The sequence below is a fragment of the Coffea eugenioides genome, unplaced genomic scaffold (genome assembly GCF_003713205.1).
Source record: "Coffea eugenioides isolate CCC68of unplaced genomic scaffold, Ceug_1.0 ScVebR1_515;HRSCAF=1204, whole genome shotgun sequence".
In the NCBI taxonomy this organism is placed as follows: domain Eukaryota; kingdom Viridiplantae; phylum Streptophyta; class Magnoliopsida; order Gentianales; family Rubiaceae; genus Coffea; species Coffea eugenioides.
This window is the reverse complement of record NW_020864360.1, coordinates 7,649-20,328: the sequence shown is the minus strand read 5'-3', so window position 1 is coordinate 20,328 and position 12,680 is coordinate 7,649. Positions and strand designations below refer to the sequence as shown.

The window sequence follows — 12,680 nt, the reverse complement described above, 5'->3', positions numbered from 1 at the left end:
AACAACTCATCAATGTGGGGTAAAGGATACTTATTCTTAATGGTTACTGCATTCAATCCTCGATAGTCAATGCACAACCTTAAACTTCCGTCCTTCTTCTTAACAAATAACACTGGAGCTCCCCACGGAGACTCGCTCTCATGAATAAACCCTCGTTCTAGCAAGTCTTGCAATTGCACCTTCAACTCTTTAAGCTCAGCAGGTGCCATACGATAAGGAGTTTTAGAAATAGGAGTGGTTCCAGGTACTAAATCAACCTTAAATTCAATCTCCCTTTCGGGCGGCAAAGACTCCAACTCTTCCGGAAATACGTCCGGGTATTCACTAATCACTGGCATGTCTTCTAACTTAATCTTTTCTCCCGGAGTATTAATTAGAAAAGCTAGATAACCACGAGCCCCACGACTAAGCAACTTCCGAGCCCTTATACCGGAAATAAGTGCAGAAGAGGCTATCATACCCCTCACATCAAGCTTTAGAGTTGCCTCTCCCGGTATACAAAATTCAACCACTTTCATCTTGCAATCTACCCGAGCATGATAATGAGCTAGCCAATCCATACCTAGGATAACATCGTACCCCTTAATGGCTAGACTAATGAGATCCACTACCAATTTTCGTTCACCAACCCAAATATCACAATTTTTATACACCTCATTTGCCAACAAGATTTGATTACCCGTAGGTGTTCTTACCTCTAAGTCATAAGGTAACTTTTCAACTTTCAAATCAATTCCAAGCATAAACGCAGGATTAACAAAAGAGTGAGTAGCACCGGGATCTATCAAAATTCTGGCTAACCGGTGAAAAACAGGAATCGTACCTTCTACCACCTCCGTTGGTTCAGGCACGGATTGTTGGTCCAGCGAATAAACTCTAGCCGGAACCCTCGACCTAGCCCCTCCAGCATTGGTCGGCTTTGGGTTTGACCTGGCAGTCGATTGGGTATCACTAATCAACGGGCAGTTGACTATCTGATGCTCCGTACTTCCACATCTTAGGCACTTCCGAGCCTTTCTCCAACATTCATCCTCAGTATGGTTCGGTTTTCCACAGTATCCACATGTTACTCGGGGAGTAGAGGTCTGGCCTCCCTGTGGAATTCCTCTTCCTTGTCCTCTACCAACTGGGCCTCCCCTTTGGGCACCTCCTCTCTGGGTACCTCCTCTCGGAGCATTTCCCTTAAATGTACCCGAAAACCGTCCACCTCCAGCCCCACGACCAGACTTGGCAGGTGGTGCATTTTGATCACTACGCACAGACCCTTGAATTCCACTAGATCCTCCTTTTCGCTTGGCGTGGAAATTCTTCACGTGGGTCCTGGCAGTTTCTATCCTTTGGGCCTTTTCCAAGACCTCCGTAAACGTATTGATCTGGGCTGCCGCTAAGGCTTCCTGTAATTCCACATTTAGCCCTTGTATGAACCTCCGTACTTTCCTTGGCTCCGTAGCAATCAATTCGGGAGCAAATTTAGACAATTTGGTAAACTGAGTCTCATACTCAGTTACACTCATCATTCCTTGACGAAGTTTAATGAAATCGTCCTCTCGCTTCTCCTGGACAATAGGAGGAAGATATTTCTCATTAAAATCCCGCACAAAGTTTAGCCAAGTCCACGCAGTTCCTTCTCTCTCCCATTTGGCCCTTACTACGTTCCACCAGGCCCTAGCTGGCCCTTCGAACTGAAATACAGCAAATTGAACCTGCCTTTCCTCCGTATAGTTCAGGGCAGCAAAAATATTTATCATGGCCTCCAGTCATTTCTCAGCCTCATACGGGTCTGGTCCTCCTAAGAATTTGGGTGGAGAGAACTTCTGGAATCTCTCCAAGGCTCTATCCTGCCCCAAATCAGGATCCCTAGGTTGATTTACAGGACCTTGACCCTGTTGTTCCACCAATCGGGCTAAAATATTGGTCATCTGTTGGATAGCAGTGGCCACCTGATCTCCCCCGGCATTCTGGGGTTCAGGTTGCTGCTCAACCGCTGCTTCCCTCTCCTCTCTCGGTTCAGGCACCGGTTCCTGTACTTGCTCACCCTCACGGCCTCGCCTAGAGCCGCGTTCTCGGTTAGCTTTCTTGGTTCGACCTCTCTTATCTTCCATATTGAGAGTTAACCAACTAGAAACATATAAACAAGGTAAGGTACGACTCATATCTCGCGTTGCAACAAAATAACTAGAGACAAGTAAACACGTAAGAAACAAGCACTTTATTTACATAACAACTAGTCATATATACAGGCCAACAGGTCACATAGTCATAGGCTATCACAGCCAAGGAACATAGACAAAAGGTATTTACATCCACCGTGACACGTCTAAAACAAAAACAAAAGAAGACGTGTCAAGCCACTATGTTCCTAACTATCCCACAAAAACTCCTCAAACCTCAAACCTAACAAGTGGTCTGGCTAGACGCCGACCCAACTGACTCTGAAGACGCACTCATCTCCTCCTCCGGGTCCTCCTCAGGATCCTCCTCTGGAGCATCGGGAACGGCAGGAGCCACAGGCGCTTGGCCATCTCCGGCCAAGTCCTGGAGTACATCATCAACTAACGCCTCACACTCAGTCAAAACACGGTCAGTGCGATCTCGTATATGTCCAACTACTCGCATCAGGCGTCCAGTCACCATCTGAGCCTGCTCGCGGAAAGCATCGGTCCGCTGCTGCTCCTCCAGAACCGAGGCCTCCAACTCTCGGATCCGGACTCCCTGGTCTCGTAGTGTAGCTCGAAGGCGATCTATCTCTGTATAGCACCTACGATTGGTGCTACCCAATCGTCTCCGCTCGTCGTCCACAGCGAGCACCACTCGGTCAGGATAGGAGTAGGTCTTCCAGCAATCGCAGCGCCGGATCTTGCTCGCTGGGGACCACCGCTGTACCGACCCACCGGGAACCTCCTGGTACGTAATCACGCGTGAAACGGGCCCCTCCAGATAGGGCTCGCCAGCAGGAGCGTCCAAAGGTATGTCAGTAGGTACGGGCTGAGACGGCCCCGCACCCCCGGTAGCGTCTGCATCCGCCATCACCTAAGTTTGCAAATAACATTGCAAAAGTAAGTACGCATCACGAAGAAATCAAGGCTAAAGGCTAAGCTCAAGGATAAGACTCTAGCCTATTGTATCAAACACTCAATCTACCTAGATCAATTCATAACCTAGGCTCTGATACCACCTGTGACGACCCCACCTCCCCCTAAGGCGTACCAGAGGGTTCGGCGGACCGCCTGCCCAGCTCTCGCCAGGACTCACTCACTAAAGACACGTGCACACAACCATGAACCATAGATAACATTCACAATTCAAGCTTATAATTTACATTGATCGAATTCAGGATACAAAGTCTCGATATCTTAAACTAGTTCAAAAGTATACAATCCAAGTACAAAATGTTCCATTCGAGGAATAGCGCGAGTACAAAACCAAAATTCAAAACAAAGTCTAAAGTAACTAGACTACGCTAGCCTTTACACTTCTCACGCTTCTCTCGTACCCCTGTAAGGAAAACAAACTAATAGAGTGAGCCGAAGCCCAGTGAAGTTCCAAATATCAAATTGGCCAACAAAGCAAAGAATAACATAGTAATAGTGGTTTAGGAAGCAAACGAGTCAAATCAAAGTAATAATACTTCAACTAACCAAGTAATATCAATTTTGCATTCAAGTATAAGGATACAGTATTCATATCTCAGCTCCATTCCAGCTTGATCAATAGGTAGTTGACACTCCGTCAACTTTCAAGTATTAACAAGTCCAAAATAACTTCACTACACGCCAATTCCCGTCCACCGATCAACCCCCTATTCCGGGCCCGCACGTCACACGAAACACGGGAGGTAATACTCGAGTATACCATTTTGTCGAGGAGATAACACTCCGCTCGACATTACAAGTGACCCAGGGTTCGTTATCTAATCGACCAGGCCCTTGCCGGCTCGATTCGATTAACTAGCCTCAGGGTTTCTGGAATTCCAGGCAAGTCATATATTTCAAGTACATGTAAGCAAGTCAAGTATTTCAATAGCAAGAACAAGTCATTTTAAGGCAAGTGCGGTAAAGTACACCCTTGCCCTATCATTCATTTTCACGTATTCATACAAGTCAAGTAGGGAACACACGTAACAAGTACAATCGAATATTTGGAAGCACTCACCACAAAAGTACTTCTAGTTCTCACGCCGAGGTGGTACTCCGGGTTTGGAGTCCAAATCTGCGAGAAAATTTCAGTTTGAGAACTTTGTAACACGAGTAAGATTTGAAACTTAAACGTTTCGTTCATTAAGAATCGATCAATTGAAATTCATTTGAAAGACACTCGTGAAAACTGGCTCGCTTTTCAAATCATAAGATCTTGTAACATAGATGCTTGGAAATAATACTTGAGTTGAAAGTACAAGAAAATTCAAGTTTTCATTGGCCGTTAGGCTTTCCTCAAGGGTACAAGTTTAATCAAGTCCTAACGTATAACACTCAAGAAACATAATAGCCAAAGTTCTCGCTAGTTCAAGTATTAAGTACTTAACCTTCACTCAAGTCGAAAATATAGTTTTCTAGTCCTCGAGTAAAAATTCGGGCAGCATGCCCTTTGTGTTTACCTAATTTTTCAGCCATTTAGGCTTCATTGTTTTTCTCAAACACAACCCAACATCATACATATAAGCAATTCAGGTCAAGAGCCGTTCCATAGGCTCACAATATCATAATAATAAGATTCGCATCAATAGCAAGAGCAGAAATTCCTTATAGCCAAAAGACAGATTTGACGTATAAAAGCGGAAATAACTTATTCGAGGCTACGCTTATCGGATTAAGGTGAAACCTATGCCGTTTCGAAGCTAAGACTCAGGGCTACAATGTTCGTGAATATCACTAAGTTCAGTTTCTAATGTAACTTAGTCAAAAACTCAGATTACAAAACCATAAACCAATTCACCGGCTGTTTAAACGCAGAACACTGTAATGGACATAACTCAGTGTACACAAGTCCGAATCAGGTTTTCTTTGAGGCATTTTAAAGCTACTTCAGAACACTACAACTTTCATGTTTCGGCCCAGAGCTAAATCAGAATGGATCCTGGTCAAAAATCGTGATAAACTGGACTGAACTGAAGAAACGGACTGCTGGAAAATACTTAAAACAGTAGGGGTATTTTGGACTTTTCACGTTCTTCGTTGCTCCGATTGAGCTGAAATTTTGTAGGCACCTATAAACTGCCATTCTCTACAACTTTTATTCTTTGACCTAAGGCCAAAACAGCCTCTAACATGTAGATAAAAATTCGGACAGAATGTTAGGACCATTTTCCAGATTTTGGAAATTTTGAGTTTCTAGTGAATCTTTCCTTAATTTCTTGGTCCAATCACTACCAAAACACCATATAACACCTCAATTGCAACATATAAACATCATACAATCATTTGGGCAGAATTTCCACAAGCCCTAGTTCATCAAATAAATTGGGGAAAACTACTAAAACATGCTCATCATTCATAATCTCACCATAAAATCAAGTTACTAAGCTTAATTAAACAAGATTAGAAGTGAAACTTGGAGAGATAAACTCTCTTACCTTGAATAAAAGTCACCAAGAGTAGCACAAGCTCTCCTCTTCAAGAATCACACCACCACTCACTAGCTAGTCACTAGAAGACAAGTTTAATCGGTTTACTTCACTCGATTCCTCACTTATTTGTTGGATTTGGAGATGAAATGAAAGATTTTCCCCTTGGAGTTTCTCTCCTTGTTGTTCTCGGCCAGCCCAGCAGAAATGAAGAAGAAATTGCTAAGTGTTGGATTTAAATGGTTAATAATGGTCTTGGTTAAGAAGCCATGAGGTGGTGACAAGTGTCACCACCACCACCCTTTCTTTTTCTCTTTCTCTCTTGCCTTTCTTGGCCACAAATTTTGGTCAAGGCTGCTACAACATAAGAAGATATTATGTACAAAAGTCAACAAACTTGTTGGGTAAGAAAAATGGTGGTCAAGTGGTGCGTTCAATCGGTAATGCGCGGGACCCGCCGGATCGCGCCGTTTTTCTTAAAAACTCACGTACTAGGTTTTTTCACTTCCCATTCACTAACCTTATATCATTGCCACTAGTCTCATATTATTTCTCACTTAAAAGTCACTTTTAATCCCCAAAATTAATCCTTACTCTGTACCGAAAATTCATCCGGTGAAAAATCGCAAAAACCCTAATTTCTCTCCAAACTTAAAACCGAAGCGTAAAACCCTATTTTCTAGGTTTACTTACACTTAGTGTGAAATATTTGGGTAGTGGCCTTTGATAAATACTAATTTTCAAATAAAAGGGTATTTTTGAGAAAAATACAAGGAATTTGCGAGTCCTCACATTCTCTCCCCCTTAAAAGAATTTCGACCCCGAAATTCATACCTTTAGTCATGAACAGGTCGGGGTATTTCTCTTGCATGTCTTTTTCTAGCTCCCAAGTTGCTTCTTCCACTTCATGATGCTTCCATAGAACCTTTACTAAAGGAATTTGCTTGGTTCTCAAGTCCTTCACCTTTCGATCCAATATTTGAATAGGTCGTTCTTCATAGGTTAGGGACTCGTCAAGTTCAACATCTTCAAGTGGCAAAATGTGAGTTGGATCCGGATGGTATTTCTTAAGCAAAGAAACATGGAAAACGTCATGGATCCTAGACAAGCTAGCTGGTAGCTCAAGTCGATAAGTCACTTTTCCTATTCGCTGAAGTACTTTGAAAGGTCCTATATATCGTGGTTGCAACTTTTTCCCTTTTCCTGATCTGATCTTCCCTTTTAATGGTGTAATTCGAAGAAACACCTTATCATCTATTTCAAACTCCAAGTCTCTTCTCCTATGATCAGCATAGCTCTTCTGACGGCTTCGGGCTGTTTGAAGCCTCTGGCGGATCATTTTTACTTTCTCATACGCTTCCTCAACCCACGGAATTGTGGTCGGATCTATAACTTTTCTCTCTCCTACTTCCTCCCAATGGATTGGAGATCGACATCTTCGTCCATACAATGCTTCATATGGGGCCATTTGAATAGAGGAATGATAACTATTGTTATACGCGAACTCAACTAAAGTTAAGTATTGGCTCCAACTTCCTCTAAAATCCACAATACAGGCTCTCAACATATCCTCAAGAGTTTGGATAGTTCTCTCAGATTGTCCATCAGTTTGTGGATGATACGCTGTACTGTAACTCAATTTAGTCCCTAGAGCCTCTTGTAGTTTCTGCCAAAATCGGGATACAAACCTGGGGTCTCTATCCGATACAATACTCACTGGTACCCCATGTAATCTTACTATCTCATCCATATAAAGTTTAGCAAGTTTCTCCAAAGGATATTTCATGTTCACTGGCAGAAAATGTGCAGTCTTAGTTAATCTATCTACTATCACCCAAATTGCATCATGCCCCTTTTGTGTTCGTGGCAATCCTGACACAAAATCCATCGTTATGTGCTCCCATTTCCATTCAGGGATCTCTAAAGGCTGTAACAAACCTGACGGCTTTTGATGCTCAGCTTTTACTTGTTGGCACGTAAGACATTTTTGCACAAACTGGGCAATTTCCGCCTTCATATTTTCCCACCAATACAAACTTCTAAGATCTCGGTACATCTTATTATTCCCTGGGTGCACCGTATACCTAGAGCAATGTGATTCCTCCAAAATCTCCCTTTTCAATTCCTCATCCCTAGGTACCACGACACGATTTCGAAACTTCAGGATTCCATCAGGACTTAGATTGAAATTAGGTAACTCCCCTTTTTCCACTTTTTCTATCCACTTTTGTACCATTGGGTCCTTTACTTGGCCTTCTTTGATCCGTTCCATCAACGCCGACTTCACCTCAATATTTCCAAAAATCACCCTCTTTGATTCTAAACGAGGTTTCCACTCACAGACATCTTCCAACAGACTCCACTCTCTCACGAGGAAACTTGCTAATTGAGCTTTCCGGCTTAAAGCATCTGCTACAACGTTGGCCTTTCCAGGATGGTAGTTAATTGTACAATCATAATCTTCTAAGAACTCTACCCACCGACGTTGTCTTAGATTTAACTCCTTCTGAGAAAACAGATACTTAAGACTCTTATGATCCGTATAAACCTCAAAAGTTACACCATAAAGATAATGTCGCCATTTCTTCAAAGCGAATACTACAGCTGCAAGCTCCAAATCATGGGTCGGATAATTTTGCTCATGAGGTTTCAATTTCCTAGATGCATAGGCAATCACATTCTTACTCTGCATCAACACACATCCTAGCCCTTCTTTCGAAGCATCGGTATAAACCGTATAGCAATCACTTCCACTAGGCAAAGCTAAAACTGGAGCCATAGTCAATTGTTTCTTAAGCTCTTGGAAACTACTTTCACACTTAACATCCCAAATATACTTTCCCTGCTTTTTAGTCAAGTTAGTCAAGGGTCCTGCAATTCTCGAGAAATTCTTTATAAATCTGCGGTAGTACCCTGCTAAACCTAGAAAACTTCGCACCTCTGTTGGATTTTCTGGCTGCTTCCACTTAGCCACAGCTTCCACTTTCGCCGGGTCTACAGCAAGTCCATCTTTTGAAATTATGTGACCTAAAAACGCCACACTTTCCAACCAAAATTCACATTTACTGAACTTAGCAAACAGTTGGTGCTCTCTTAGGGTTTGTAGTACTATCCGTAAATGTTGTTCATGCTCCTCCCTTGACCTCGAATATACTAAGATATCATCAATGAATACCACCACAAACCTGTCCAAGTAAGGTTTGAACACTCGATGCATCAGATCCATGAATGCCGCTGGAGCATTAGTTAAACCAAAAGGCATCACTGCGAACTCAAAATGCCCATATCGAGTATTAAATGCCGTTTTTGGCACATCCTCCTTTCTAATTCTCAACTGATAATATCCTTGTCGCAGATCTAACTTAGAAAACACTACAGCCCCTTGTAACTGATCAAACAACTCATCAATGTGGGGTAAAGGATACTTATTCTTAATGGTTACTGCATTCAATCCTCGATAGTCAATGCACAACCTTAAACTTCCGTCCTTCTTCTTAACAAATAACACTGGAGCTCCCCACGGAGACTCGCTCTCATGAATAAACCCTCGTTCTAGCAAGTCTTGCAATTGCACCTTCAACTCTTTAAGCTCAGCAGGTGCCATACGATAAGGAGTTTTAGAAATAGGAGTGGTTCCAGGTACTAAATCAACCTTAAATTCAATCTCCCTTTCGGGCGGCAAAGACTCCAACTCTTCCGGAAATACGTCCGGGTATTCACTAATCACTGGCATGTCTTCTAACTTAATCTTTTCTCCCGGAGTATTAATTAGAAAAGCTAGATAACCACGAGCCCCACGACTAAGCAACTTCCGAGCCCTTATACCGGAAATAAGTGCAGAAGAGGCTATCATACCCCTCACATCAAGCTTTAGAGTTGCCTCTCCCGGTATACAAAATTCAACCACTTTCATCTTGCAATCTACCCGAGCATGATAATGAGCTAGCCAATCCATACCTAGGATAACATCGTACCCCTTAATGGCTAGACTAATGAGATCCACTACCAATTTTCGTTCACCAACCCAAATATCACAATTTTTATACACCTCATTTGCCAACAAGATTTGATTACCCGTAGGTGTTCTTACCTCTAAGTCATAAGGTAACTTTTCAACTTTCAAATCAATTCCAAGCATAAACGCAGGATTAACAAAAGAGTGAGTAGCACCGGGATCTATCAAAATTCTGGCTAACCGGTGAAAAACAGGAATCGTACCTTCTACCACCTCCGTTGGTTCAGGCACGGATTGTTGGTCCAGCGAATAAACTCTAGCCGGAACCCTCGACCTAGCCCCTCCAGCATTGGTCGGCTTTGGGTTTGACCTGGCAGTCGATTGGGTATCACTAATCAACGGGCAGTTGACTATCTGATGCTCCGTACTTCCACATCTTAGGCACTTCCGAGCCTTTCTCCAACATTCATCCTCAGTATGGTTCGGTTTTCCACAGTATCCACATGTTACTCGGGGAGTAGAGGTCTGGCCTCCCTGTGGAATTCCTCTTCCTTGTCCTCTACCAACTGGGCCTCCCCTTTGGGCACCTCCTCTCTGGGTACCTCCTCTCGGAGCATTTCCCTTAAATGTACCCGAAAACCGTCCACCTCCAGCCCCACGACCAGACTTGGCAGGTGGTGCATTTTGATCACTACGCACAGACCCTTGAATTCCACTAGATCCTCCTTTTCGCTTGGCGTGGAAATTCTTCACGTGGGTCCTGGCAGTTTCTATCCTTTGGGCCTTTTCCAAGACCTCCGTAAACGTATTGATCTGGGCTGCCGCTAAGGCTTCCTGTAATTCCACATTTAGCCCTTGTATGAACCTCCGTACTTTCCTTGGCTCCGTAGCAATCAATTCGGGAGCAAATTTAGACAATTTGGTAAACTGAGTCTCATACTCAGTTACACTCATCATTCCTTGACGAAGTTTAATGAAATCGTCCTCTCGCTTCTCCTGGACAATAGGAGGAAGATATTTCTCATTAAAATCCCGCACAAAGTTTAGCCAAGTCCACGCAGTTCCTTCTCTCTCCCATTTGGCCCTTACTACGTTCCACCAGGCCCTAGCTGGCCCTTCGAACTGAAATACAGCAAATTGAACCTGCCTTTCCTCCGTATAGTTCAGGGCAGCAAAAATATTTATCATGGCCTCCAGCCATTTCTCAGCCTCATACGGGTCTGGTCCTCCTAAGAATTTGGGTGGAGAGAACTTTTGGAATCTCTCCAAGGCTCTATCCTGCCCCAAATCAGGATCCCTAGGTTGATTTACAGGACCTTGACCCTGTTGTTCCACCAATCGGGCTAAAATATTGGTCATCTGTTGGATAGCAGTGGCCACCTGATCTCCCCCGGCATTCTGGGGTTCAGGTTGCTGCTCAACCGCTGCTTCCCTCTCCTCTCTCGGTTCAGGCACCGGTTCCTGTACTTGCTCACCCTCACGGCCTCGCCTAGAGCCGCGTTCTCGGTTAGCTTTCTTGGTTCGACCTCTCTTATCTTCCATATTGAGAGTTAACCAACTAGAAACATATAAACAAGGTAAGGTACGACTCATATCTCGCGTTGCAACAAAATAACTAGAGACAAGTAAACACGTAAGAAACAAGCACTTTATTTACATAACAACTAGTCATATATACAGGCCAACAGGTCACATAGTCATAGGCTATCACAGCCAAGGAACATAGACAAAAGGTATTTACATCCACCGTGACACGTCTAAAACAAAAACAAAAGAAGACGTGTCAAGCCACTATGTTCCTAACTATCCCACAAAAACTCCTCAAACCTCAAACCTAACAAGTGGTCTGGCTAGACGCCGACCCAACTGACTCTGAAGACGCACTCATCTCCTCCTCCGGGTCCTTCTCAGGATCCTCCTCTGGAGCATCGGGAACGGCAGGAGCCACAGGCGCTTGGCCATCTCCGGCCAAGTCCTGGAGTACATCATCAACTAACGCCTCACACTCAGTCAAAACACGGTCAGTTCGATCTCGTATATGTCCAACTACTCGCATCAGGCGTCCAGTCACCATCTGAGCCTGCTCGCGGAAAGCATCGGTCCGCTGCTGCTCCTCCAGAACCGAGGCCTCCAACTCTCGGATCCGGACTCCCTGGTCTCGTAGTGTAGCTCGAAGGCGATCTATCTCTGTATAGCACCTACGATTGGTGCTACCCAATCGTCTCCGCTCGTCGTCCACAGCGAGCACCACTCGGTCAGGATAGGAGTAGGTCTTCCAGCAATCGCAGCGCCGGATCTTGCTCGCTGGGGACCACCGCTGTACCGACCCACCGGGAACCTCCTGGTACGTAATCACGCGTGAAACGGGCCCCTCCAGATAGGGCTCGCCAGCAGGAGCGTCCAAAGGTATGTCAGTAGGTACGGGCTGAGACGGCCCCGCACCCCCGGTAGCGTCTGCATCCGCCATCACCTAAGTTTGCAAATAACATTGCAAAAGTAAGTACGCATCACGAAGAAATCAAGGCTAAAGGCTAAGCTCAAGGATAAGACTCTAGCCTATTGTATCAAACACTCAATCTACCTAGATCAATTCATAACCTAGGCTCTGATACCACCTGTGACGACCCCACCTCCCCCTAAGGCGTACCAGAGGGTTCGGCGGACCGCCTGCCCAGCTCTCGCCAGGACTCACTCACTAAAGACACGTGCACACAACCATGAACCATAGATAACATTCACAATTCAAGCTTATAATTTACATTGATCGAATTCAGGATACAAAGTCTCGATATCTTAAACTAGTTCAAAAGTATACAATCCAAGTACAAAATGTTCCATTCGAGGAATAGCGCGAGTACAAAACCAAAATTCAAAACAAAGTCTAAAGTAACTAGACTACGCTAGCCTTTACACTTCTCACGCTTCTCTCGTACCCCTGTAAGGAAAACAAACTAATAGAGTGAGCCGAAGCCCAGTGAAGTTCCAAATATCAAATTGGCCAACAAAGCAAAGAATAACATAGTAATAGTGGTTTAGGAAGCAAACGAGTCAAATCAAAGTAATAATACTTCAACTAACCAAGTAATATCAATTTTGCATTCAAGTATAAGGATACAGTATTCATATCTCAGCTCCATTCCAGCTTGATCAATAGGTAGTTGACAC

The 12,680-nt window shown here is 44.0% G+C and overlaps 2 protein-coding genes across 2 annotated transcripts; both read right to left on the bottom strand.

The window, feature by feature from the left end:
• Positions 1-504: 504 nt before the first annotated feature.
• Positions 505-2,102, bottom strand: LOC113758443. The gene is made up of 3 exons (XM_027301300.1): positions 1,872-2,102; positions 802-1,703; positions 505-526 (listed from the first exon to the last, which is right to left on the bottom strand). Exons 1-3 carry the CDS (start codon positions 2,100-2,102, stop codon positions 505-507), a joined length of 1,155 nt encoding a protein of 384 aa, XP_027157101.1.
• A 7,357-nt stretch (positions 2,103-9,459) lies between these two features.
• On the bottom strand, positions 9,460-11,057 carry LOC113758442. Its single transcript, XM_027301299.1, has 3 exons — positions 10,827-11,057; positions 9,757-10,658; positions 9,460-9,481 (listed from the first exon to the last, which is right to left on the bottom strand). Exons 1-3 carry the CDS (start codon positions 11,055-11,057, stop codon positions 9,460-9,462), a joined length of 1,155 nt encoding a protein of 384 aa, XP_027157100.1.
• Positions 11,058-12,680: the final 1,623 nt, after the last annotated feature.

Coding starts and splice junctions, on each gene's coding strand:
- LOC113758443 (XM_027301300.1), bottom strand. CDS start 2,102: ATGGAAGATAAGAGAGGTCGAACCAAGAAAGCTAACCGAGAACGCGGC. Junction 1,704..1,871: donor AACAACAGGGTCAAGGTCCT/GTAAATCAACCT, acceptor GAGGAAAGGCAG/GTTCAATTTGCTGTATTTCA. Junction 527..801: donor ACGATTCCTGTTTTTCACCG/GTTAGCCAGAAT, acceptor ATGCTCGGGTAG/ATTGCAAGATGAAAGTGGTT.
- LOC113758442 (XM_027301299.1), bottom strand. CDS start 11,057: ATGGAAGATAAGAGAGGTCGAACCAAGAAAGCTAACCGAGAACGCGGC. Junction 10,659..10,826: donor AACAACAGGGTCAAGGTCCT/GTAAATCAACCT, acceptor GAGGAAAGGCAG/GTTCAATTTGCTGTATTTCA. Junction 9,482..9,756: donor ACGATTCCTGTTTTTCACCG/GTTAGCCAGAAT, acceptor ATGCTCGGGTAG/ATTGCAAGATGAAAGTGGTT.